Below are 25,226 nucleotides of genomic sequence, written 5' to 3'. Positions count from 1 at the left end.
ACCAAAATATGTAATCAAGTACAATGTGATATCGCAAAATTTTATAAGTTTGTGGTATTCACAAAGAGATCAAATACATCAAATATTATCTTTTTCAAAGTCGTCCAAGTGATTAAGAGACGTTCTTCCTTTTCATGGAGATCAAATATATCCAAGAAAGTTCACATCATCATATGCTCGAGAAATACATTGCTTAAGCCTTCAAATCACAAAAATCAATTTGGAGAGAAGAATCAACGTAACAAACAAAATTGTAGCCACAAAGATTCATCAATATTTTTATTTTTTATTTTTTTCATTTCAGTTAATTTCTTATATCTCGAAATATTATAGGAAAAAAAAGATAATATGTGATAGAGTTGGTTTCATATTTCATTAGTCTCGTACGGTAAGCTTATATGAATCAACAACAACAATAACAACCCCGTGAAATTCCACTAGCGGGGTATGGGAAAGGTAGTGTGTACGCAGACCTTACCCCTACCCCGAAGGAGCAGAGAGGTTGTTTCCGAAAGACCCTCGGCTCAAGAAGACAAAAAGACAAAGGAATACAATATCAATATCACCATAGAAATTATAGGAAAAATAGGAACAACATGAAATCCAGAAGAGAGATGCAAAGCCAAAGCGATAGCTAGTAAATAGGTCTAGCACTGAAAAGCAAAATAGTAAGACACAACATTGCCACTAGCTATATTAGACAAAAACCCTACCAGACTAGTCTCACAAAGGTACGAAGTAAGGCAAGACTCAACTATCTCCTAACCTACAACCCTAATACTCGACCTCCACATCTTCCTATCAAGTGGTATGTCCTCAGAAATCTGAAGCCTCGCCATGTCCTGCCTGATCACCTCTCCCCAATACTTCTTAGACCGCCCTCTACCTCTTCTCGTGCCCTCCACAACCAGTCGCTCACACCTTCTTACCGGAGCATCTGGGCTTCTCCTCTGTACATGACCGAACCATCTGAGTCTCGTTTCCTGCATCTTGTCATCAATGGGAGCCACGCCCTCCTTCTCCTGAATATTATCATTCCTAATCTTATCCATCTTAGTATGCCCGCACATCCACCCCAACATCCTCATTTCTGCTACTTTCATCTTCTGGATATGTGAGTTTTTAACAGGCCAACACTCAGCCCATACACTATGGCCGGTCTAACCACCGCTTTATAGAACTTACCTTTGAGTATCAGTGGAACTCTCTTGTCACACAGGACTCTAGATGCTAACCTCCACTTCATCCATCCTACCTCAATACGGTGTGTGACATTGTCGTCGATTTCCCCTCCCCATGGATAACCGACACAAGGTACTTGAAGCTGCCTCTACTTGGGATGACTTGTGAGCCAAGCCTCACATCCACTCCCACTTCCCTCGGTTCAACACTGAACTTACACTCCAGGTTTCCGTCTTCGTCCTGCTCAACTTGAAATATTTAGACTCAAGATCCTGTCTCCAAACCTCCAACCTCTCGTTAAGCTTATACGAATCGTTAATATAAATAACTTTTATGCTACCAAATCAGAATAATCATAAAAGATTATCCGTTATAAGTTATTTATTATATCCGTTATTATAAGTTAATAAAACACCTTTAGTGTGTAAAAGTCAAACCTTATCGACATTGAATTTGCTACTTTCTTTCTTTTGTCTTTTCCTTTGGAGATTGAAGTTGATAAGTGTTAATCGCTTTTATCGACCATTTTCAATTGATATTAGTAATTCTTAATTAAATTTTCCTGTTGAGGGTTTCTCGAGGTAAGTGCTTTACATTATCATTAAGCTAAATCGAGATCGTGTTAGTTAGAAACATTGATTAAGCTAATTATACATGAACATTATAGCAATTGAAAATTTGTCGTCCCAAAAGGTCAAACTTTGTCTTTGCATAAAGTCTGAAATATATTGCCTCGATTGAGTGGGCGTTTGGACGTAAGAATTGTAAAAAAGAAAATTTAAAAAAAAAGTGAAAAAAATTTTCAAATGAAAATAATATTTGAAAATTAGAGTTGTATTTGGATATGAATATAATTTTGGGTTGTTTTTGAAGTTTTGTGAGTGATCCTAATAAAATTTTTGAAAAACAACTTTTTTGGAGTTTTTCAAATTTTCAAATTTATATTCAAGTAAAAGTTAAATTTTTCATGATCAAACATTGATTTCGGAAAAAAGTAAAAACAATCTTATGTCCAAACGGGCTCTTAGAACAAATTTTCAAATAATTTATCAATTCTATCTCAATTAAATTTACAAAACAACATATAATTGATATTTTTTTATGACCGCGCGAAGCGCGAAAAAATTTACTAGTCTAATTATATTGGTAAAATATGGCATTGACACGTGGTTTGTCTACATGGCGATACAATATTGCATGGGGTAGGTTTCATCCGGGAATAAACGAACTATGGAAATCTGTTAGTATTGGGAAAAATCAAGCTAATGACATGGACTGGTAAAAGAATGACAGTTGGCAAAGAATAGTTGAAGAGGTACGAGTTTCAACAGATACGGGCAGAGGTCCAAGGAAGTCAGAAAGGATAAGTGCTCGAACCTATTGATATTTGGGAGTCACATCAGAAGAATGAACCTAGATAGCAAAAGGGGTACAGGTACGTATTATCGGTAATTAATAGGCATTAATTACAGAAAACGTTATGGAATTTATATTAAATCAGTTATAATTACCAATTATAACGTTACATTAAATGCCATTAATTGCCATAAAGACTCTATTATGAGAGGAGAAAAATGTATAACTTAGAGATAGCTATAAAAGGTGAAGATTGAACATTTGTAAGGACACGAAATACTATTGGAATATACTGATTTACTTTGCTTTCTTCTGCTCATCTTGTTATTATTAAAGTCAATTTCTTTTATTCATTCTATATTTGATTATCAGTAACCTGAGTTCTTCTAAAATAAAGCTTTGACCGAAATTCCTATTTTTGGTTTAACAAATTGGTTCTATTACCTGGAATCTGATAATCTTTTGCTTACCAAATCAATTCTTGTATCAAAATAATCATGTTGAATGTCAACGACAACAACCAACAAATTTTACCATCTTAGGAAGTTCCACAACATCAGTTGAACCAACAAGGTGACAAAACTCCAATTCCCTCACCACAACATTCTCCTGACAATTACAAGAGGGGACTCCTGACAGATCTGAATCAAATGTGAACGAACAGTTTAAGAATGATCAAGCTATAGATGAAGCCTTAAAAAAATTAATTGCTCAGCAAGTCGGTAATGCTCTTCGAGCTTTTGTTAACCAGTTGTCTGTTGTACCACCAATGCCAACTCCAAACAACAACACCATGGAAAATCCTCGCTCAGGGCTCGTTAACTCAGGTATTGGTGGAACACCCAGCGAATCTCGAGATGGAGGGTCAGGTAACCCAGTTAATTCTGATTTACAAAACTTAGTACTAAATTTGCAGAAACAGCTCAAGGAACAGAGCGACCGCATAGAGCAAATACCTGGAGTGCCGCCTGTAATTAAGGTAATAGATATGGACAAATATTCACAACAACCTTGAAAGCCAAGTGCTACTCCTCTACCAATCCCGAAGAAATTCAAGATGCCCAACATTCCAAAGTATGATGGCACAACTGATCCACGGGATCACGTAACTGAATTCACAACTGGCGTAAAGGGCAATGATTTGACCAAGTAATAAATCGAATCAGTATTGGTCAAAAAATTCAGAGAAGCACTTACTAAGGGAGCATTGACATGGTACTCTCTTTTACCCGAAAATTCTATAAATTCTTTTGCTGAACTTGCAGATTCATTTATCAAAGCGCATTCGGGAGCTCAAAAAGTCGAAAAAATAATGGAGGATATTTTCAAAACAAAGCAAGGAGATTCAGAGCTGCTTAGAGAATTTGTAGGTAGATTCCAGCGTGAAAGGATGATGTTACCGCGCGTTCCTAATAACTGGGCAGCTATGGCTTTTGCCAGTAATTTTAATGAGAAAAGTTCAGAAGCCATGAGACGACTCAAGAAAAGTCTACGTGAATTTCCAGCGACAACTTGGAATGATGTTTACAACAGGTACAACACAAAGCTGAGGATAGAAGAAGATACCATCTCTCGGTCTCAAAAAGAGAAGGTGAGTTCGAGACGTGCTAAACTGAAAAAGGTATGGTAAAAATAGATACGAGCCTTACATGGGCCCAGCAGGAAGAGACTCACGTTCAAAGCAAGACAATTCAAGGTATGATCATAGATCGAGAGATAGAGAGTCGGGTTCATTGTCAAGGTTTGGGAAAGAGCGAAACGCACGAGATAAGCGAGATGATGATAGAAGCTTGGGAAAATTTGGCGGTTACAATTTGAATGTCAGCACATCAGAATTAGTAGCAGTATTAAGAAGCATGGGTGATAAGGTATGGTGGCCAAAGAAATGAGATCAAATCCAAATAGGCGAAATCCTGATTACTGGTGCGAGTTTCATAACGATCATGGTCATAAAATGCCAGATTGTAGATTGCTATAAGGTGAAGTAGACCATTTATTAAAGCAAGGATATCTTACCGAATTGTTTAGTGAAAAAGGTAAGCAAGCATACATGAAGAACAGGCAGGATCCCCCTAAACGTCCTTCTCCAAAAAGGACCGTTAACATTATAAGCGGCGGAGAATAAATTAATATCGTGACATATACGGCAGCCAAGAAAATTTCAAAGGTTACAGTTACACACGAAAAGCGGGTTCGACATGCTTTGGAAGAAGAAAGTATTACATTTGATGATGCAGATGCAAATGGCGTATTAACTCCGCACAACGATACACTGGTAATATCTCTACTTGTACATGACACTAATGTTAAACGAGTTTTGATTGATCCAGGTAGTTTTGTGAGAGTATTGAATGAAATGCAAGCTGAAGAGAAGTTGGTACCCAAGGTGCATACTTTATCTGGCTTTGACAATTTAAGCATCATAACGAAAGGGGAGGTAGTACTTACAACATTCGCAGAGGGAGTTGTCAAAGATACGAATTTTCAGGTGGTAGAGATGGATATGGCTTACAATATGATTCTCGGGAGACCATGGATTCATGAAACGGATGTTGTGCCATCTACCTTACATCAAGTCATTAAATTCCCATCACAATGGGGAATACGTCAAATCCGTGGTGATCAACAAACATCCAGGAGCATCAACTCTGTAGCAGATTCAAGCACAAAAAATGAAGAAAAATAGCAATTACAGAATCTAGTTGAGGATAATACGACACAAGCCTCAACTGAACATGGTCGAATCGATGTGGACTCAAGGCCTGATTCCATACAAGAACCGGAAGAAAATGAAAACATCAAAATGACAATTGAAGAGTTGAAGGCTGTAGAACTATTCATACAATGGCCTGAAAGGAAAGTCTACATTGGGGCCAACTTAAGTCACGAAATTAAAGGTAAGTTAATTGAATTTTTGAAAACTAACGTGGATTGCTTTGCCTGGTCCCATTCTGATATGACAGGAATACCCCCAGAAGTAATGACTCACAAGTTAAATGAAGATCCCTCGTATCCACCTGTCAAACAAAAGAAAAGAAAGCAGGGATCTTTCAAAAATCAGGTGATTTAAGATGAGGTGCAAAAACTTTTAAAAATTGGGTCTATCCGCGAGGTAAAATATCCTAATTGGTTAGTTAATACTGTAGTAGTACCAAAAAAGAATGGTAAATGGAGAGTTTGTGTAGATTACACTGACCTAAACAAAGCTTGTCCTAAAGATTCTTTTTCGTTATCACATATAGATCAACTAATTGATGCTAATGTAGGACATGAATTGTTAAGCTTTTTAGATGCATATTCAGGATATAATCAAATCAAAATGGATCCCCTAGATGAGAAAAAAACTTCATTAACAGACAAGGGGACTTACTGTTACAAAGTAATGCCATTTCGCCTCAAAAACGCTGGTGCCACATACCAAAGGTTGGGGACCAAAATGTTCCAAGAACATTTAGGGAAAACCATGGAGGTCTACATAGATGATATGCTGGTCAAATCCCAACAATCAGGGAATCATATACAACACATGTCTGATACATTTCAGATTCTCTGTAAATTCAATATGAAGCTAAATCCCGAGAAATGTGCATTTGGCGTTTCATCAGGTAAGTTTTGGGTTTTCTTGTTTCTAACCGTGGTATTGAAGTAAATCCCGCACAGATTAAAGCTATTGAGGAAATTCCTGATATGCTTACAAGTAAGAAAGAGGTACAGAGACTGAAGGGGAGAATTGCAGCCTTGGGAAGATTTATTTCCAAGACATCAGAAAAATGATTTAAGTTCTTTTCAGCTCTTAAAAAGCAAGATCAGTTCGAATGGTCTGAGGAATGTCAACAAGCGCTCAAAAATTTGAACGTATACTTGTGAAATCCACCGTTGCTCAGAAAACCAAAAGATGGGGAAATGTTGCTTATTTACCTTGTTGTTTCAGAAGTGGCGGTGAGTGTTGTTTTGGTTCGTGAAGACCAAGGTAAACAGTCTCCGATTTATTATGTTAGCAAGTCATTATTAGATGCTGAGACACGGTATCCTCATCTAGAAAAGCTTGCACTTGCATTAATTATGGCATCTAGGAAATTAAGATCTTATTTTCAATGTCATCCTATCTTCGTAGTAACTGCTTATCCCCTGTGTAATATACTACACAAACATGAGTTATCAGGTAGGTTAGCCAAGTGGGCCATAGAATTGAGTGAATATGACATCACATATCAACCTAGAACTACAATAAAGTCACAAGTGTTAGCAGATATTTTGGCCGATTTTAGCCAAGGGATGCAACTAGAAACAGAAAAAGAGCTACAATTATTTAACGGGTTTAATCTAGGAACCTGGACCTTATTTACTGATGGCTCATCGAATGTGAAAGGGGAAGATCTAGGAATTGTTTTGGTACCACCTATGGGTGAAACCATACGACAAGCCATAAAATGCCACTCTATAACTAACAATGAGGCAAAGTATGAAGCTGTGATTGCAGGTTTATAACTGGCACATGAACTTGGCATAGAGCAGGTCATAATCAAAAGCGATTCGCAACTCGTAGTTAACCAAATGATGGGGACTTATATAGCCAAGGAGGCAAGAATGCAGCAATACCTGGAGAAGGCACGTGATATGGCAATTCCAAACCTGAAAAGTTGTGCAGATACCAAGAGAGGAAAATGTCGAGGCAGACGCTCTAGCTAATCTTGCATCTCCGGCAAAAGTGATGAATAACGAAAATGCTTCTGTAATTCATCTGTTTCATTCAGTACTTGATCATGACAAAAAACGAGGTAAATTTCAATAACTTAACTTGGGATTGGAGGAATGAGATTGTCACTTTTTTGCAGTATAGAATTGTCCCTGAAGATAAGAAAAAGGCTCGAGCACTTCGTAAAAAAGCTGCTCGGTACTGTTTAAAGCAAGGCAATCTTTATCGTAAAATGTTCAGTGGTCTCTTAGCAAGATGCCTCGGGCCTTCTCAAACAGAGTATGTGATGAGAGAAATACACGAGGGGCATTGTAGAAATCACGCGGGAGGAACATCTTTAGTAAACACTATGATTAGAGCCGGCTATTATTGGCTCAAAATGGAAGAAAAAGCGGAAAATTTTGTGGATAAATGTGACAAGTGCCAAAGATATGGTAACAATATGCACAGACCCACAGAATTATTAAATCCGGTCATTGCACCGTGGCCTTTTATAAAGTGGGGAATAGATATCGTGGGGCCTCTACCGTTAGCCAAAGGCAAGGTAAGATTTCTGGTAGTACTCACTGATTACTTTACTAAGTGGGTGGAAGCAGGTGCTTTTAAACAAGTACAAGAAAAAGAGGTTAGAGATTTCATTTGGCAAAACATCATATGCCGATTAGGCATACCAAAGGAAATTGTTTGTGGTAATGCCCACAATTTATAGGCGCACAAAGCACATAATTTTTTCAAAGTTGGCAGATTAAAAGGATTACCTCAACGCCTTACCATCCGGTGGGTAATGCACAAGCTGAATCAACGAGTAAAGTCATTATTAACAATTTGAAGAAACGATTGGAGGAATCCAAAGGCAATTGGCCAGAGGTGCTACCTGGTATTTTATGGGCTTACCTCACAACACCAAAAACAAGTACGAGAGAAACGTCGTTCTCACTGGTATACAGAGCTGAAGCCTTGATCCCAATCGAAATAGGGGAGCCAAGCACGAGATATGCACAAGCGACTAAGGAATCCAATGAAGAAAAAATACGAATAAACCTAGATTTACTTGAAAAAAGAAGGGAAGCTGCATTAATAAGGATGGCGGCACAAAAACAAGTTATGGAACGATACTATAATCGGAAAGCTCGCCTAAGATACTTCAAGATTGGGGACTTCGTACTCAAGAAGTTTTTTCAATCCACGAGAGCGGCTAATGCAGGAAAGTTAACTCCAACTTGAGAAGGACCTTATAAGATTCACGATATCGCAAGAAAGGGAGTATACGAGCTGGAAACAATGGATGACAAGATTTTACCTTCATATTGGAATGCCGTTCATCTGAAGAGATACTATTTCTAAGGAAAAGAAGTATTCACGGGCAGGTACCCTCATTTTAAAATTTTATTTTTGAATTGTTAAAATTTTACTAACGATTTTAGATGATAGGCAAAAAGCTAACCTGTACTAAGTGATAAATTACGACCTGCAAGACACGTGGAAAAGTGTAAATTCCCGGTCTTGGGTTACAACTATTCTGATAGAAATTCAAAAAGGTTAAGCAGTCTTCATCTATAATTGTACCTCCGAGTCCCATATGTTTTTCCTTTTCAGGAAAAGGACCGAATGAGAGGAGTAATCAAGTGCTTGAGATTTCATACTTCAAAGCTCAAACACTTGGGGGACTATATAATATACATAGGACATATGTATAAAGAAGGCAAAGAAGACTGAAAATAGTCAAAGTTCAAGTCAAATCCCGAAAGTCTACTCATCAAATTAATCAAGTGCAGAGCAAAGTTACGAGCTAATAACATAAAGCCAATAAAAAAAACCTTATGATACCTGGGTTAAAGGCAATGTATAGAAATGAGTTATTACAAATCTGTTGTAAAGAAAACAATTACGAAAAAGTTATAGAAGTTATTTAAATGCATGTAAGATATTATTTAGACTTGACAAAGTTCAAATGAAAACTTTATCAAAGTTATTTCAAGAAACATGTGTGTTCCTATTTTATTTATTGTACATTTACACCATTATGAAGTTGAGACGTCTTCTTCATTAAGTGTCAAATATAAAAGGGTCCTCTTTTATAAAATTCATGTTTGACTCAGACATCCATGAAGTTATAAAGCATTTTATGAAACAAAAATGCAAAAAGGGTAAAACATAAATCCACTAATTAACTAACAAGTTTAGACTAAGTATGAACCTAGTCATAAACTGTTTGTCATTTATACAAAATGCCCCGAAAAGGTCTGGGGACTTGTCATTTCCAAAAACTAAACCCCCAAATGGGATCAAGGGGGTTAAAACCATATTCCACCAAAAGAAAAAAAAGAGAAGTCACATTTCATAAACTTTTCACCAAGCGGTTGAAGAAGGATCTAAAACAGTGTCATTAGCAGCAGAAGGTTCGAGTTGGCTTGAAGGAGTTGGAGCATTCACCGTACCCATACAATCTTCAACGTGCTCGGGAGTATCAGCCATGAGAGAAGGAAAGTCTTGGCCTTGCTGAGTCTTTTCAATAGTCTCTTTTATCTTAGTTACTCAGCATCCAAGTTAAAGCCCTCTTGGCTAGATTTCACAAGGGTATCGTGGTGTGTGTTTAAAATTGCCCAACTCACTTTAATTGTAGTCTTGTCCTCAAGAATCTCATAATCTTTCTCCCATTGATCAATCTCGTTTTGAGCTTTTCATTCTCAGCCAAGGCAGAATCATAAGAAGCTTGAAGAGGAGCACATGAACTTTCTGAAAAACTAACCTTATCAGACTCACGGAGATCTTCTTGGGTCTGATTTAGAGTTTGTACAAGTTCACCGGCATAAACTTTTTTCTCACTTAGCAAAGCCCTCAGTTCTCTGATCTCTTCACTGGCCTTGAAGAGTTACTCAGAAAAAGTTGTTTCGAGGAGATTCTTATCTTTGCCAGCTTGGTTTGAGGAAGCCTTTTCAACTGCCAACTCTGAAGTTAAAACCTCCAGTTGCTGCTCTAAGGTGCACTTGCTTTCTTCTAACACTTCCATATCAATTTGAAGGCTTTCATATTGTTCCCTCCAGTTGTACGCTTCAATTTGGTAATCATGCATTAACTGCTCTGTGTGGGAAACACTCTTCATCATCTCTGTGCCAACAAGATTGATCTAAAAAAAAGAAGGGTAAGAACCTTAATAGAAGAAGGGAGTAACAAAGTATGAAAAGGGATACCTTTGATGATGACTGCACTATATCATTCATCCAAGTCAAAGAGTTGTGACTCTGAAGCTTGGATTTCTCAACTGGACCAATCAGAGGTTTCAACCACACATCAGCCCGACCTGATTTTCTCAAAAGGTTACCATCGGTAGGAACCTCGATGATAACTTACTTCATAGCTCCACTTCCACTTGAGAAACCAACATCAGCATGATGGACAATTGTAGGAGGAACTGTGGAAGAAGTCAAAATAGCTTGGGGCGAAGCATCAACGACAACAGTCACAACTGGTAAAGAAGATGTCACAGGAGCAGGCATGGAAAATGAGGCAAGGGGCACTTCATCAGAAACTAAACCCAAAATTGTCACTATCAAACCCATGAGAAAAAAACTGATCAACAGAGTCACGAGCGGTCGTAGGAGTATCATCATTAGAGATCACCAAGATGGCTTCAACAAGCTCAGTTAAGAGAACAGATCGGGGAGGAGTCGCTTAATTATCTAAAATAATGCGTCTTCTGGCCCGACGCCTTTTAACCAAGGAATTTTTGTTCCGTTCCTCTTCTTCTCCAGAATCCTGAGTTGCATCAATTTTCCTTTTCGATGAAGAACCCAAGATTATTTCTTGAGCTCTTTCCAAATAAACTCTGGAGGCCACAACTACATCAGCACTAATACAACGAATGGGAAATCCTGATAAAAAGAAGAATCAAAACAAATTCCAAAGGAAAAAGTGAATGAAAGTACGAAGGATATAAGAGAGAAAACATTTACCACGAGTCTTCACTTTCCAACCAAACTGATGTGAAAGGTTTTTCCAAGATCTACCTTCCATCGGAGCAACATTAAGTAACCTTCCTACCCAATCGCGAAAATTGGGAATCTCATCAACAGTTCCCTTGGTTGCTGAAAAAGAGAAAAAAGTTAAATGGTAGCAAGTAAAATATAGAGAAAAAATAGAAGAAGTTAAAAAAAACTTACGTGCAAAATTCCACTTCTCAGGAAATGGAACATTTTCTTGACCCACTAGACCAACAGTGGGGGTGGCAAAAAACCTGGCATACCAGCCATGGTCTTTATCATCCTCGGAGCTAACCAACATTCTCTTACTTCTTGCTACTAAAGTGAAAATCCCATGGCAGAAAAGTATGGGAGAATAAAGGTGAATCAAATGGAAGAAAATAAAAGGCAAACCAGCCATGTTGGCCAAATGCCTTAAGCATGCGACAACCCTTCACACAATGGGGCCAATCTGTCCTAAACAAATGTCGAAGAAACGACAGAACTCGATAATAACAGGATCAATGGGGGGTTTGAAATTCAGTGTAAAAGGATATGTATATACGAAAGAAAACCCAGTCAAGTAAGATGTAATCCTTTGGTTTGCATTGAGAATTATAATGGGGAAGTCATGACTCCAATGGCAATCCCTACGAACAACAGAAATCAAACCTTCAATGATTTGAGATGGGTAAATATCAGCACGATCTAAAGAAGGAATTTGGTTTCTGATGGATTCTCTCAGTGTAAAAAGATAGTTCAGCAGGAATAATTTCATCTACCAAAGGCTCACAAAGAGGTTCATTAGAGTCTTTATTTCTAGATGAAGACCTCTGAGAAAGAGAACCTCTAGTTCTAAAAGGTGGAGTAGAAATCGTTGAAGGAAGAGAAGGGCCTCGTGAAGATGTAGATCCTAAACTACAAAGTCTTCCTCCTCTCCTACTTCTAACAGGAGCAAGAGAAAGGTTATCAACAATGGGGACTCTTCGAGAGTTAGGGTTTGAAGAAGACATAGCAGTACGAGGAAGAAGAAAACCAAATTGAATATTCTAAAACTTTCTACGAAAAAGACAAGGATGAAAGTTATATTTATACTTAAAAGCAACCGTCAGAAGAAAAGGTGTAATGATGGAGGCGACATGACGGAAGTTGTCGCTTTGTAATTAATGAAGCCGTAAAAAAGCCCTAAGAGGCACTAAAAAGTCACAGAAACAATCGGGGGATGCCACATGTCACGAACATTAAATGAAAGTAACATATGAAGCGTTAGTTCCAGAGAAGAAATAATGACGGTAAAAATTCCCGCTTTAATGAGACCACTTCCCAAATATTTTATTGATGAATAAATGACAAGTGGGAGGGACTATCTGTATTGGGAAAAATCAAGCAAATATGTCAAATTAATTAAGAGGTAACATGTCATGACACGTGGATTGGTAAAAGAATGACAGTTGGCAAAGAATAGTTGAAGAGGCACGAACTTCAACAGGCACGGGCAAAGGTCCAAGGAAGTCAGAAAGGATAAGTGCTCGAACCTATTGATATTTGGGAGTCACATCAGAAGAATGAACCTAGATAGCAAAAGGGGTACAAATACGTATTATCGGTAATTAATAGGCATTAATTACGGAAAACGTTATGGAATTTGTATTAAATCAGTTATGATTACCAATTATAACGTTACACTAAATGCCATTAATTGCCATAAAGACTCTATTATGAGAGGAGAAAAACGTATAACCTAGAGATAGCTATAAAAGGTGACGATTGAATATTTGTAAGGACACGAAATACTATTGGAATATACTGATTTACTTTGCTTTCTTCTGCTCATCTTGTTATTATTAAAGTCAATTTCTTTTATTTATTCTATATTTGATTATCAATAACCTGAGTTCTTCTAAAATAAAGCTTTGACCGAAATTCCTATTTTTTGTTAAACAATGTCCCCACGAGAAGTATCTTCCACCCAGTATTTGCTTCCTCAGGAGACGACATCAGGGATCCATTAATGAAAAGCAATAGTTCAGGGTCTTACTTGGTCTTCAGTCATCTTCGAAATATTCGGGATCCACTTATATTCATTATTTACTACGTGTGATACTTATCTCACAATCGGCAAGTATTTTGGTTATTGCTAACCATCTAAAGCGACATGCGAAAGTGTAACTAGGCATATGAACATTAAACTTAGGTTATAAATACCCTTACTTCCCTCACTTGTAATTCATTCATAGACGACTTAATTTACTCATTACTAAAAGCTATTGTATTTCATTCTTGTTAAGATGGTCAATTAATTTTACTTTGCAGCATTGTGGCTCATAGCAAAGCTCAATTAGATCATCCTTCTTTTGCTTGTCCACTTTATTTGCCTTTTTTCATCGGTTATTGCTCATTTAGTCTAATCATGCGATTCATTCAACTAAGCTCCGGTTTGAATCAATTTGCTAGTGACCTCATTAAATATAATTCAATTGTTTTATCCTGAGATTATTTTTAGGTAAAACACTAATACCTCTAAAATTTAACATCTCAAATTTACCACTTTAACTAGGCGCCATTAGCTACACAAATTAGCTGAGAATTGTCCTTCACTTAAGTTGGATATTCCTCATTTTTCATTAATGTTAGCATATAAAGTCAATACTTTATGGGAGGTTTGGATTTACTCTTTGGAATGAAAATATATTTTTTGGTTGTTTTTACGTTTTGAAAACTAAAATAATTAGATTTTCAGCTTACATGTAATTTATTAAAACACCTCGTCGTTTTGATTTTCCAAAACAATATTGTAAAAGCTTCTCAAAACGATGTCATACTCGCCCAGAAACTATTTACATTTTGTAGCCGAAAAAGTATACTATAAAATTTATACTATATAACATACATAATGTATATATATACAAACAATATACAATTTTATACATTTTTTCGGCTATTATTTTTACAGCGACTATACAATGTCATTTTTCCTAAAAAAAATACTAAATTAGTCACTTATACGACAGTTACATGATTTTTTTTTTTGCAATAAATATTAATTGGTGACCTGTATAATAAAAGTGATAAACAACCTACTATGACAAAATAAAATTATTGTATAACTTAAATCCTTTTGATATTTGTCATTGCCCATTTTCTCAACTCAAATCTTAAAATTTTAGCTCCTGTCTTCTTTTCGATTTAACAGCTGTTTGAATTTGGCGCCAAGCCCGCCCAAGAAATAAGGAATGAAAAATGTGAAAAGCTTAACCCGCCAAATTCGGCCCATTCACCATTCAGAGCAACTATTGGTTCATGTCCAAAAAATCCACTCGACAAAGCCCGCAGCCTTATAAACTCTCCCGCGCCGCCATTGACCACCGTCCGCCGCCGCTAATATACCCTCCATGGCGGACATTCAAACCCAAAAAACCAACGTCTGCATCATCGGAAGTGGCCCCGCGGCTCACACTGCCGCCATTTACGCCGCACGGGCCGAGCTGAAACCGATCCTTTTCGAAGGATGGATGGCCAATGACATCGCGCCAGGTGGTCAGCTCACCACCACCTCCGAGGTCGAGAACTTCCCCGGTTTCCCTGAAGGACTTGCCGGCGGTGAACTCATGGACCGGTGCCGCGCCCAATCCGTTCGATTCGGTACTCAAATCTTCACCGAAACAGTAACTAAAGTCGATTTCTCTTCAAGTCCCTTCAAAATCATCTCCGATGAAAGGACCGTACTAGCAGACGCTGTTATTATAGCCACTGGCGCTGTCGCTAAGCGGCTCGAATTCACCGGGTCCGGTGAAGGCGTAAACGGCTTCTGGAACCGCGGGATATCAGCTTGCGCCGTGTGTGACGGCGCAGCTCCGATCTTCCGTAACAAGCCGTTAGCTGTAATCGGCGGCGGAGATTCTGCAATGGAAGAAGCTACATTTTTAACTAAATACGGTTCAAAAGTGTATATAATTCATAGGAGGGATGAATTTAGGGCTTCCAAAATAATGCGAAATAGAGCATTGTCTAACCCCAAGATTGAAGTAATTTGGAATTCTGCGGTTGTGGAGGCTTATGGGGAGAAGGTTTTGGGAGGATTGAAGGTGAAAAATGTGGTTAATGGAGAGGTTTCGGACTTGAAAGTTTCGGGTTTGTTTTTTGCTATTGGACATGAACCTGCTACTAGATTTTTGGATGGACAGTTGGAGTTGGATTCTGATGGGTATGTTGTGACTGAGCCTGGGACGACAAAGACTAGCGTTAAGGGTGTTTTTGCTGCCGGTGATGTTCAAGATAAGAGGTATAGGCAAGCTATTACTGCTGCTGGTTCAGGTACTTTTTTTGGTCTTTGTTAGTTTGCTTTGTGTTGAGCATTGCTACTGCTTCTCTATTTGTTGTTATCATAGAATTCGAATTATAACAGTGCTGATTCACCCCTTTTTTCAACAAGAAAAACTACGCCTCACACCAAACTATTTTGAGTCGGGCTATATGAATCATTTGTTGTTCTGCTCTCTTAGAGCTTATTTCGATCCAACAGTCAATAGTTTGCATTGTAGGACAAAATACTGGTATTCTAAAATAAGGGATTACTAATTTAATTCAAGTATTCCATACCTCATTGACTCGTTATTTAATTTAATAATAAAACTATTATTAATTTGTATTAATAATTTTTTGATGTGCACATTTGAGGAGTCAGTATTGTCCAAAAGAGTGTTAAAATGTATTACATTTTTTATCTTACACCACAAAGCATATAACTGTAAGCATCTAATATTCGTACAGTGAAATGCCTCTCTTTTGCCGTCAAAACATCTAAAGTTTCGTTATTTTCATATGGTCCGTGTTATGCATCTGGAAATTGTTCCATGTAGTCTTGAGATGCTTCTTTAACTTCTGACTTCTCCAACTATTGATTACATCTTTCATCTTTTTGAGCATCATCCGTTTTATGCCAAAATAAATTGTGAAAAGTCCCCAGATATGCGAGAACATTGGATAGTGCAACAGTACGTGGTCTGAGTCTTACTATGCCTCATTACACAAAAAGAATTTGGTGCACATGCTTATCCCCCCTCTCTGTAAGTTAGCTTGAGTTAGACATGCCTTGTCTGATGCAATCCAAGTCAAATACATTACCTTCAGGGGTGCTTTGCATTTCCATAATATTTTCCATGGCCATGATTACACCTTGCATTGTTATTCAATAGTCTGAAACAAGACTTTACAGTGCAACATCCATCCTTCTCTGCCTTCCAAATCGACCTATCATTCTGTGAAGTTAGCTCCTTTAAGGCTTCCAACTTCTCAGCGATTAGTGCCCATTTTATCCACCATTCGGCAAAGGCCTTTCTTTCCATCATTCCCAGTAAACGACCACTTGACATGGAAATACGCCTTCTAGATCCAATTTGCACATTACCTCAGGTTTCTTCTGTCTCAACCTTGTATTTAGGCATTCATTTGCAACAAGGGATGCATCAATGATCTCTCTCCATGTATAAATGCATTCTGATTGTGTGGTACCAGCTTTGTTACCACTCTTTTCAATCTTTGGCCCAACACTGGCAACAATTTTTTGTACACTTTGGCAACAATTTCACTCAACACCCTTCAGTAGTCTAATTAACTCTTCTTTGTATGAATGGATTAGGAAACTGATAGGGTTAAACCTTGGAATAATTTGCACATACATGGTCGTGAATAGTTAGTAAAGTAATCCAGTACCCAATTTTTGAAATTAAATTAGGGTTTTGTTATTATACATTCTCAAAAAAAGGGTTTTGATTTATTCTACTTACTCTAGTTTGGTGATTCACTATTGTTAATCAAGTGCTTAGGATTGAACAATATCATGTGATCGACCAATCGTAGGAAAAAATCAAAGGTGGAGCTAAGATTTGAAGTTTATGGGTTCTGAATTTGTCACCGAACTCATAGCTCTTTTTAGTTACTGGGTTCACATTTAAAATCTTTATACATGTGATAAATTCTGTAATATAAATACAAGTTCTAAGCAAAAGTTACTGGGTTCGTTCGAACACGGATATAATACATTAGCTCCGCCCCTGAAAAAATGAACTAACATTAGCAATTTGTCTCTGGTTGATTCAGTAGATGGAACTCCTCAATGCCATTTAAGAGAGAATGGGGGAAAATATAATACTATAAGAGAATCAAGCAGTACATAATGAACAAATATGGAAATTGATTGAGAGGGGATTGAGGCACCATGCCGCTCCATACCAGCATTTTTGTTTAGGTATTGTAAATAAAATTGAGCATGTTACCCAAGGGTGTGTCTTATTGGTCAACCAAGTGTAATGAGAACCATAAGGTCTCAGGTTTAAATCCCAGCAAAAGCAAAAAACAATAGGTGATTTCTTCCCACATGTTCAAGCATTGGTGGATAGAGTTACCAGTACCTGTGCCGGTGGGAGGTAGCAGGTATCCTTTAGAATTAGTTGAGGTACACACAAGCTGGTCCGGACACCATGATTATCAAAAAATAAATAAGGTTGAGTATATTCTCTTAAAATTGTTATGGAAAGGACATTCTAACATAAAAGAAATAGCAAAAAGCCACAACCTATGAAAATTCTAACATGATCATATGTGGTTATTTTAGATCTCTTCATAACTCAGTGGTTTGTTCACAATTATTACTTATTACTGAAAATCACCTCCAACTCAACAGAAATGCCAAAGTAATCGTTAATTAGCAATAAATTTGTTGGCCTTGATTCATTAAAAAAAGATTTTTTCCTCTGTAGTACATTATGATGGTATCTCGTACAGATGACTGATTTGAAAGCAAATTCCTGAGATAGGTAAAAGTTATTTCACGCAAGGGAATAGTGCAGTACATTGACTATAAGCAAATGTCAGTAGGTTTGAAACCATGGTGAATGAAGGAGTTAAAAGAGGACGAGGTATACCTATAAAATCACAAGGAAAGAAGTTGTCTCAAAGGACCTACAATTTTTGGGGATCTATGAAGACAATTGAAAAAGATAGGGCATAATGGAAGACAAATCTATACAGGAGATATAAATTTGTTTAGAACATGTTTTAGACGTTAGTACTTTTACGATAGGCCTTTTTTTTTCCTGGGAATGGTTTAGCCTTTCGGAGACTTTTACGTTTAGCAAACACACAAAACTTCTAATACAACTTATCTGTATTTGCGTAGCATTGACATGAGATGAGTTTAAATGGTATAACATGGTCAGTAAAGATTCATATAGATGACCCCAAGTTGTTTGGGACTGAGATGTAGTTGTTGCTATTATTGTTATGACAATGTCAGTGCTGGTGAGATCACATAAGTTCTATGGATTGTCTTTTGCAATTCTAACAGACCTTGGGTGTCTGTGAGTACTGATTGGTTACAGGATATAAGAGTATTTCAGTTGGTGTTACTCGTTTTGGTCGTCAATGTGGAAACATTTGAATTTTAAGCAACCTCTGATGGTAAGCAACCTCCACTTCCAACCAAGAGGTTGTGAGTTCGAGCCTCTCTAAGAGCAAGGTGAGAAGTTCTTGGAGGGAAGGATGTCGAGGGTCTATTTGGAAACAGCCTCTCTATCCCAGGGTAGGGGTAAGGTCTGATTACGCACTACCCTCCCTAGACCCCACTGAGTGGGATTATACTGGGTTGTTGTTGTCGTCTCTCAGGATAAGTGATAGTCTAACGTCACAATTGGGACTCTAAGATGTTTCTTCTTTGAATTTCATATTCTGTAGGATGCATGGCAGCCTTGGATGCAGAACATTACTTGCAAGAAATTGGTGCTCAAGAAGGAAAGAGTGATTGATAAGCATAGGTTCTGTTGAATTAGAACTGAATTTATGTTGCAAAAGAATGGGAATCAGTCTAAATTCCACATATTGAATCATGAATTTTATGGATGAGAAGGAATTTTTTTGTAGCAATTATCCAAGCCATCGGATGGATGCAATGGCTAGCATCAGATTTGTTGTCATTCTATATTTGTGGCAAAAGCTTTCATACTTTTGCAGATGATGTTATTTTGCACTCAAAATCCCAACTTCCCACAAAAAGTGAGCCCTCTATACTTACAGTAACTACCCATTACAGCTAAAGATTTATGCTGTGTCGTTGTGAAAATGATTTAAGTATATTTCTTGGGCATGTTTAAACCTGGCTGAACATGTGATGTGTAAATGCAGTAATTTTGGGTTGGAACAAAAGATGTTTTAGTTAGTAGTATAGACATGGTCTTTCTTGCCTCACTGGTTTAATTGCAACTTGCAAACAAAAGAATTCTGTCTTTATTAAGTTTGCGCAGATCATTTCTTTCTCATTTGAATAACAAGAGTGCTTGTGTACGGTTGCCACCATATCAAGTGATAATGGGCACAGTAGCTGAAAACCGTCTTAGCTCAGCCGGGCTTTCTTCCCACGATAGAAAGATCGATCCACTATTTATACTTTATAGGTTCAATCTTTAGGTTATTATTATTATACTATATTTTGTAGGTTATGAGTATTAGAATTTAATATTTGTTGAAAATTTAGAATGTATAAATATACCGTGTCGAAAATAATTGTGTTAAGTTATACTGAATCCATGTTTGAATTCTAGGCGCGATATTCTTGCCCTTTTTGGAATCTCCTTGTTTCCGCCAATAATTATGTTATATTTAACTTATAAAAATTGCCAGATCTATTCAAGCCATGGTTATTGTAATTTTAGTTCAATGGTACCTTATTACTAAAAGGCAACTAGCACTATAATATAGTACATACTCTTGTTATGATCACTTTGATGTCCACAGAAACCACAGAATTAAATTCCTTGGTCCTTTTTTCAGGGTAGATTTATATTATAATTATCCCTTTGATTGATGAAAATATGTCGTAGTAGTACTTTAACAAAGACTTGATCAAAGACTAGGCTAGTTCATAATTAATGCCAGATAACGATCTTAATATGAACTAATTAAGGTAGTTGAGTCTTCATACCTACGTTCGTGCATAGTGGTGGCAAAATGGATAAAAAATAATTATCCATCCATATTAAAAAAATAAATTGGATAATAAATTATCTAAAATGGGTCAAATATGAATAAGATCCATATTATCCACTTTAAAAAATGGATAACTTATGGATAACCAATGAGTTTAACTTTTAAATTTGTAAAGATTCAAATTGGAGGTTCCTCAAATTTGGGAGACTAGGAATTCTTGTAAAAGACATAGATAATATTCTTTGCCGATTAACTTGTTTTTTTCCGTACTAAATAGAAGTCGGATCGAATATTTTATGCGTTTTCTATTCGTCCGTACCCAACCTGACCCGCCGTGGTCGTTTGACACCCCTATTGATTGTAGTTATAAATGGAGCAAAATATAGGTGATTTAATAACATCAAAGGTCATACTCAGAGGAAAAGTATGGCGAATTGCACTTGGTAAGAAACTATAAGGGTGGTGCTACTTTCCTTCTAATTTATCGTCCCTAGTTACTGTTCATATATCTGCTGTGATGATTTTAACAACTCGTGCATATTGGCATCACGAAAAGGTAAACTTATGATATATTTCCTGTAGAGAGAAATAAAACTCCATTGGTTGCTTTTTGACAGTTCTTCGATAATATAAAAGGCGGCTCGATATAATTAGTGGCCTAAAGCTATATTTTAATAAGAGGCTTTAAATTTTTTTTAATAGTAGTTATATATATATATATATATATGCAAAATACATAAGTAGCCACCCGAATTATACACCAAATCCCTGTTACACACTTTTTGAGGACCAATATCACCTTACACATGCAATCTTTCAAAATTGTATCTAGTACACACTACTTTTACTACGTGGCACGCGCGTGCTTAACAAAAAGATTGAGCGCGTAAAATTTGAAAAATATTTTGTCTAATTCCGTATTTAGTGCCACGTGTCAAAGTAATAACATTTTTCTTATTTTTCCTTTTTATCAAATGAAAATACCTGTCGTCTTCCCAAAACTACCAGCTCCCCCACCTGCTTCCCCCACCAAAACCCACCCCTTCCCTCACTTGTCTTCCCCAAATTTCTCTTTGTGTCGTCTCTTCCCCTTGTAGCTTAAAAAAATCCATCAAAACCCATGATAAAGAATTTAAAGAATAGCAGAAATTAAACCTTCCATTTCGTCTCTTGCCCTTCCAAACTTGTCTTCTTTTTCTACTATTAAATTTACCAAAACATCCAATTTTTACATAGATAAAAAGGAATAATTTTTTGCATTTCATGAGAATGAATAAATTATAAGAGAAGATTGAAGATTTTTTCACAATAATATGCTTTAATTCATGGAAACCAGAAATTAAATTTGCTTTGCTTTGTTTGGTCGTGGTATGAGATCTGAAAATGGAGGAAGGAGAAGCTGCAATTTCAATTTTCATCTCCTTCATTCTCGAATCTGAAAATATTATTGCATTGATAATGATGATGACATTCTTAGCTATGTTTGTTGCGCTTGATTTTGCTCTTCTCTTCTGAGCTCCATGTATTATTCTCGATAGATGGTAGATGATATTGCTCTCCTCTTCTGAGCTACATGACCGAGGAGGAAGCTGATGGAAAAGGAGGGGAGGGGGGTTGCTTGGGGAAGATGACATAATATTTTTTATTTAATTTAATCAATTAAAGTGTATGTTAAATATATGGAGTAGTATTTATTACAAATGAGTTATGACACATGTCGCATTTTGATTGGCACGTGGATGCAATCTCCAAACAAAAAACTGGTCAAAAAAAAAGTAGTGTGTACTAGATACAATTTTGAAAAGTTATATGTGTAAGGTGATATTGGTCATCAGAAAGTGTGTAACAGAGATTTGATGTATAGTTCGGGTGGCTACTTATGATTTTGCATATATATATATATATGCCAAAAGCCAAAATGATCAAATTATAGGTCAAGTAAGGCTTCCAATTTTTATGGGGTTGTTCACTTTTGTTAGTTTAGCAGTTACATCTTCAACGACAGTAATATTTGGGCATGTTATTTCCAACCCCATTACACTTCTTGGTGAAATTGGTGGATTCTTGACAACAATCCTTGCGATTATTGGAATTAGCCTAGCCACAATTACTACTAATATTGCAGCCAATGTCGTCGCGCCAGCTAATGCCTTAGTCAATCTTAGCCCTTCAAAATTCACTTTCAGAAGAGGTGCACTTCTAACAGCATTGCTAGGAATTGCATTCCAACATTGGAGATTACTAAAATCAAGTGAAAGCTTTTTGTATACTTGGTTAGTTGGCTATTCTGCAATATTAGGACCAATTATGGGCATATTTTTAGCAGATTATTATCTCATTCAAAGGATGAATTTAAGGATCAAAAGATTTGTACACATTTGACTTCAATATTTCCCTTGCATTTATCTGTGTAGAAATAATATTCCCCCAGCCCAATTTATGTGATGGTATTCGAATTTCGAGAAACAAACGAGTTGTTCTTTGATCGTAATTTCTTCTTTTGCCTTTAAATATTTTAAATTTAAATATTATGAGTTATAATACTTCTTATGTAGTTTTTAAATATGTAAGTTTCATTTCGAAAAATTTAAAGACTTTATGTTTAGATGTATGGTCAATTAAGAAATCTAAATCCCGGCAAACAAAAAATATCACATAAATTGGAGCAGATGGAATAATTAAAAAGCATAAAGTTGTTTTGCTTCTTTATTACCTGCCCATCAATTTACTTTTGGTTATATTATGTGCAACAGGGAGAATACCATTCAATAATTATTATTATTTCTGTTTTGTATTTTTTGCAAAAATGGAAAAAAAAAACTATCAACAAGTTATTACACCATAGCCAAAATTAGGCAAAAAAAAAAGGGACTTTGATCAATGGCGTCATTGATTTCCTTCATCTTTGATCGCTGCAAAAGGGGTGCAAAATTGGGGGTGGGGGTGGGGGGGTGAGGGAGGAGAAGGGAAGAAAAAGCTAATGGAGATTATACTAGTAAATGTGTTTTAATGATTATAGTTATTATACGAATTATTTATATTTATATTTAAATTAATTTAATATCCAGGTTGGCAGTAAGACAAAAACATAACAATTTGAGTTGAGTCACGACAAAAAATGTTTGAATTCAATTGAATCGCAGTCTTTAAGATATATTACAAAATCCTACTGAATCAAATTGGAGACTTGAACTAAATTATATAAAATGAATTACTTTCTAATTTAAAACTGTTTTCCGAGTAAATTTTAAGAAACCTAGATATTTGGTTGTTTATGTATTGAACTTGAACCGAATCAATGGATATATATATATATATATATATATATATATATAGAGAGAGTCAAACCTCTCTATAACAACACGATTTTTAGATTTTTTAAATTTTTTATAGCGAATGGTTGTCACACACAAGTAACTCAACATTTGACAATTAAATATTTTTTGGCTGTTATAAATAAAAATTATCAAAAAAATATTTTTTTCTTTTTAGTGTTACTTATGAAATATAAGAAATTTATTCAAATTTAAAATCTTAAAAGATATACATATTTTGCTAATTAAATATTAAAGAAAACTAATATATTATTAATAAATTCATAACAAAATATACAAAGATTTAAACTCTAAGGCACATATTTTAAAGCTACTAAAAATTAAATTCTTTCAAGATTGATGGAAAAATTCTGTAAAAGATATGTGCAAATTATCACATCTTAAAACATTATACAAGATGAAAACTTTGTCTAATAAAAAAAGATTGTATTTGCAAATATTCAAAGATTAGACGTTGTCCAGGATAGAACCTCTTGTGCAATGGAATAAAAACATACAAGCATATCTTTTAATGAAATTAATTGAATTCTTTAATTATGAAAGTATGTACTAACATAATATTTTTTATTATAAGTGGTGCATTAAATTTTAAACGATTTATCAAATTAAAATCTTTAGGCTTATTATTATTGGTAATCTTAGAAATTCTACGTGGCTGTTATGAAGAAGTAATTTTATAAAGAGTGTAATGCTATAAAGATGGATGCTGCTATTATAAAGAGGCAAAATATAATTATATGACACGAAACACATATTTGAGGATGTTTGGCTAAGCTTATAAGTTGGTCAAACTACCTTATATGTTATTTTTGGCTTATCTACGTGTTTGGTAAACTTAAAAGTGCTTATAAGCCAAATAAATCATAAACCATAAGTTGATTACCCCTAACTTATCAAATTTCAGCTTATAAACACTTTAGGGTTGAATAGCAATCCGAAAACTGGCTAGCCGATGATATTTTCACAAAAACCACTACTGCACCCAATCTATAAGAGGGTAAAAACATCTAATGTCTTTTTAAACGTATTTTACTACTGTTTTATATTTAAAACGGGTATTTACTGGTGAAAGTGTATGTTTTGATTTATATCGATCTTACATTTGTGAATTTCAAATGTTAACATTTACTACCTTCAATAATAACGTATAATTGGAAATATACATTGATGTACATTATCAGTATAGTGCAGTATTTTTGAGAGCGAGAAACGCAAAAAAGCAACAAGGGGCTCGCCCTGCTTCAAAAGCGAAGCACGAAGTGAAGCGCAATTCTTAAAAAACATAATACAAAACTTGCACAAAACATTTGTACTATTCTTCTCATTAACTTTATCGTCATATCGCCAAGTCGGGTCTTTCTCTTTCAAACTTTGAGACATTTTTAATCCCTATTAAAATTAAAGAAAAACAAAGATAATGAAATAAACTGAAAATATAACATATATAATGTGTGTGTGTATATATATATATATATATATATAATAAACTAAGTCCTTTTCATTGTAATTATAGGCTAGTTTACATCATTTTCATTCAGTGTGCTTCCACAGCTTTATTAGGACTAGTCATGTAATGTTGGTTTATTTTTTTAAGCATTATTAGGGGGGATCAAGCAATCAAACATTTTCAGCAATCAATTTTCTGTACTGGTGTCTCTCCCCCTCGACATCGCATCTTTTGTAATCAACATTTCATTCATCAATAAAATCATCATCATC

General features: G+C 35.9%; 2 protein-coding genes across 2 annotated transcripts; both read left to right on the top strand.

Annotated features, from left to right (window-relative positions):
• The first annotated feature begins 2,361 nt into the window (after positions 1-2,361).
• On the top strand, positions 2,362-5,224 carry LOC138878629 (uncharacterized). Its single transcript, XM_070158321.1, has 7 exons — positions 2,362-2,384; positions 3,178-3,407; positions 3,455-3,508; positions 3,804-4,071; positions 4,175-4,406; positions 4,541-4,574; positions 4,689-5,224. Exons 1-7 carry the CDS (start codon positions 2,362-2,364, stop codon positions 5,222-5,224), a joined length of 1,377 nt encoding a protein of 458 aa, XP_070014422.1.
• Positions 5,225-14,459: 9,235 nt separating this feature from the next.
• Positions 14,460-19,443, top strand: LOC104215650 (thioredoxin reductase 2). The gene is made up of 2 exons (XM_009765493.2): positions 14,460-15,507; positions 18,925-19,443. The coding sequence occupies exons 1-2, from the start codon at positions 14,586-14,588 to the stop codon at positions 18,993-18,995; spliced, it is 993 nt and encodes a 330-aa protein (XP_009763795.1). The 5' UTR covers positions 14,460-14,585; the 3' UTR covers positions 18,996-19,443.
• The last annotated feature ends 5,783 nt before the right edge of the window (positions 19,444-25,226 follow it).

Source organism: Nicotiana sylvestris, chromosome 9 (assembly GCF_000393655.2).
Source record: "Nicotiana sylvestris chromosome 9, ASM39365v2, whole genome shotgun sequence".
Taxonomy (NCBI): domain Eukaryota; kingdom Viridiplantae; phylum Streptophyta; class Magnoliopsida; order Solanales; family Solanaceae; genus Nicotiana; species Nicotiana sylvestris.
The sequence above is the reverse complement of the archived record's forward strand: the minus strand, read 5'-3'. Positions and strand labels throughout refer to the sequence as shown.

Excerpts from the sequence above, each read along its gene's own strand:
- LOC138878629 (XM_070158321.1), top strand. The coding sequence starts at position 2,362 with ATGGCGATACAATATTGCATGGG. Across the intron at positions 3,408-3,454 it reads ATCTCGAGATGGAGGGTCAG|AAACAGCTCAAGGAACAGAG; the intron begins GTAACCCAGTTA and ends CTAAATTTGCAG. Across the intron at positions 4,072-4,174 it reads TGGAATGATGTTTACAACAG|ATACGAGCCTTACATGGGCC; the intron begins GTACAACACAAA and ends TGGTAAAAATAG.
- LOC104215650 (XM_009765493.2), top strand. The coding sequence starts at position 14,586 with ATGGCGGACATTCAAACCCAAAAAACCAACGTCTGCATCATCGGAAGT. Across the intron at positions 15,508-18,924 it reads TATTACTGCTGCTGGTTCAG|GATGCATGGCAGCCTTGGAT; the intron begins GTACTTTTTTTG and ends CATATTCTGTAG.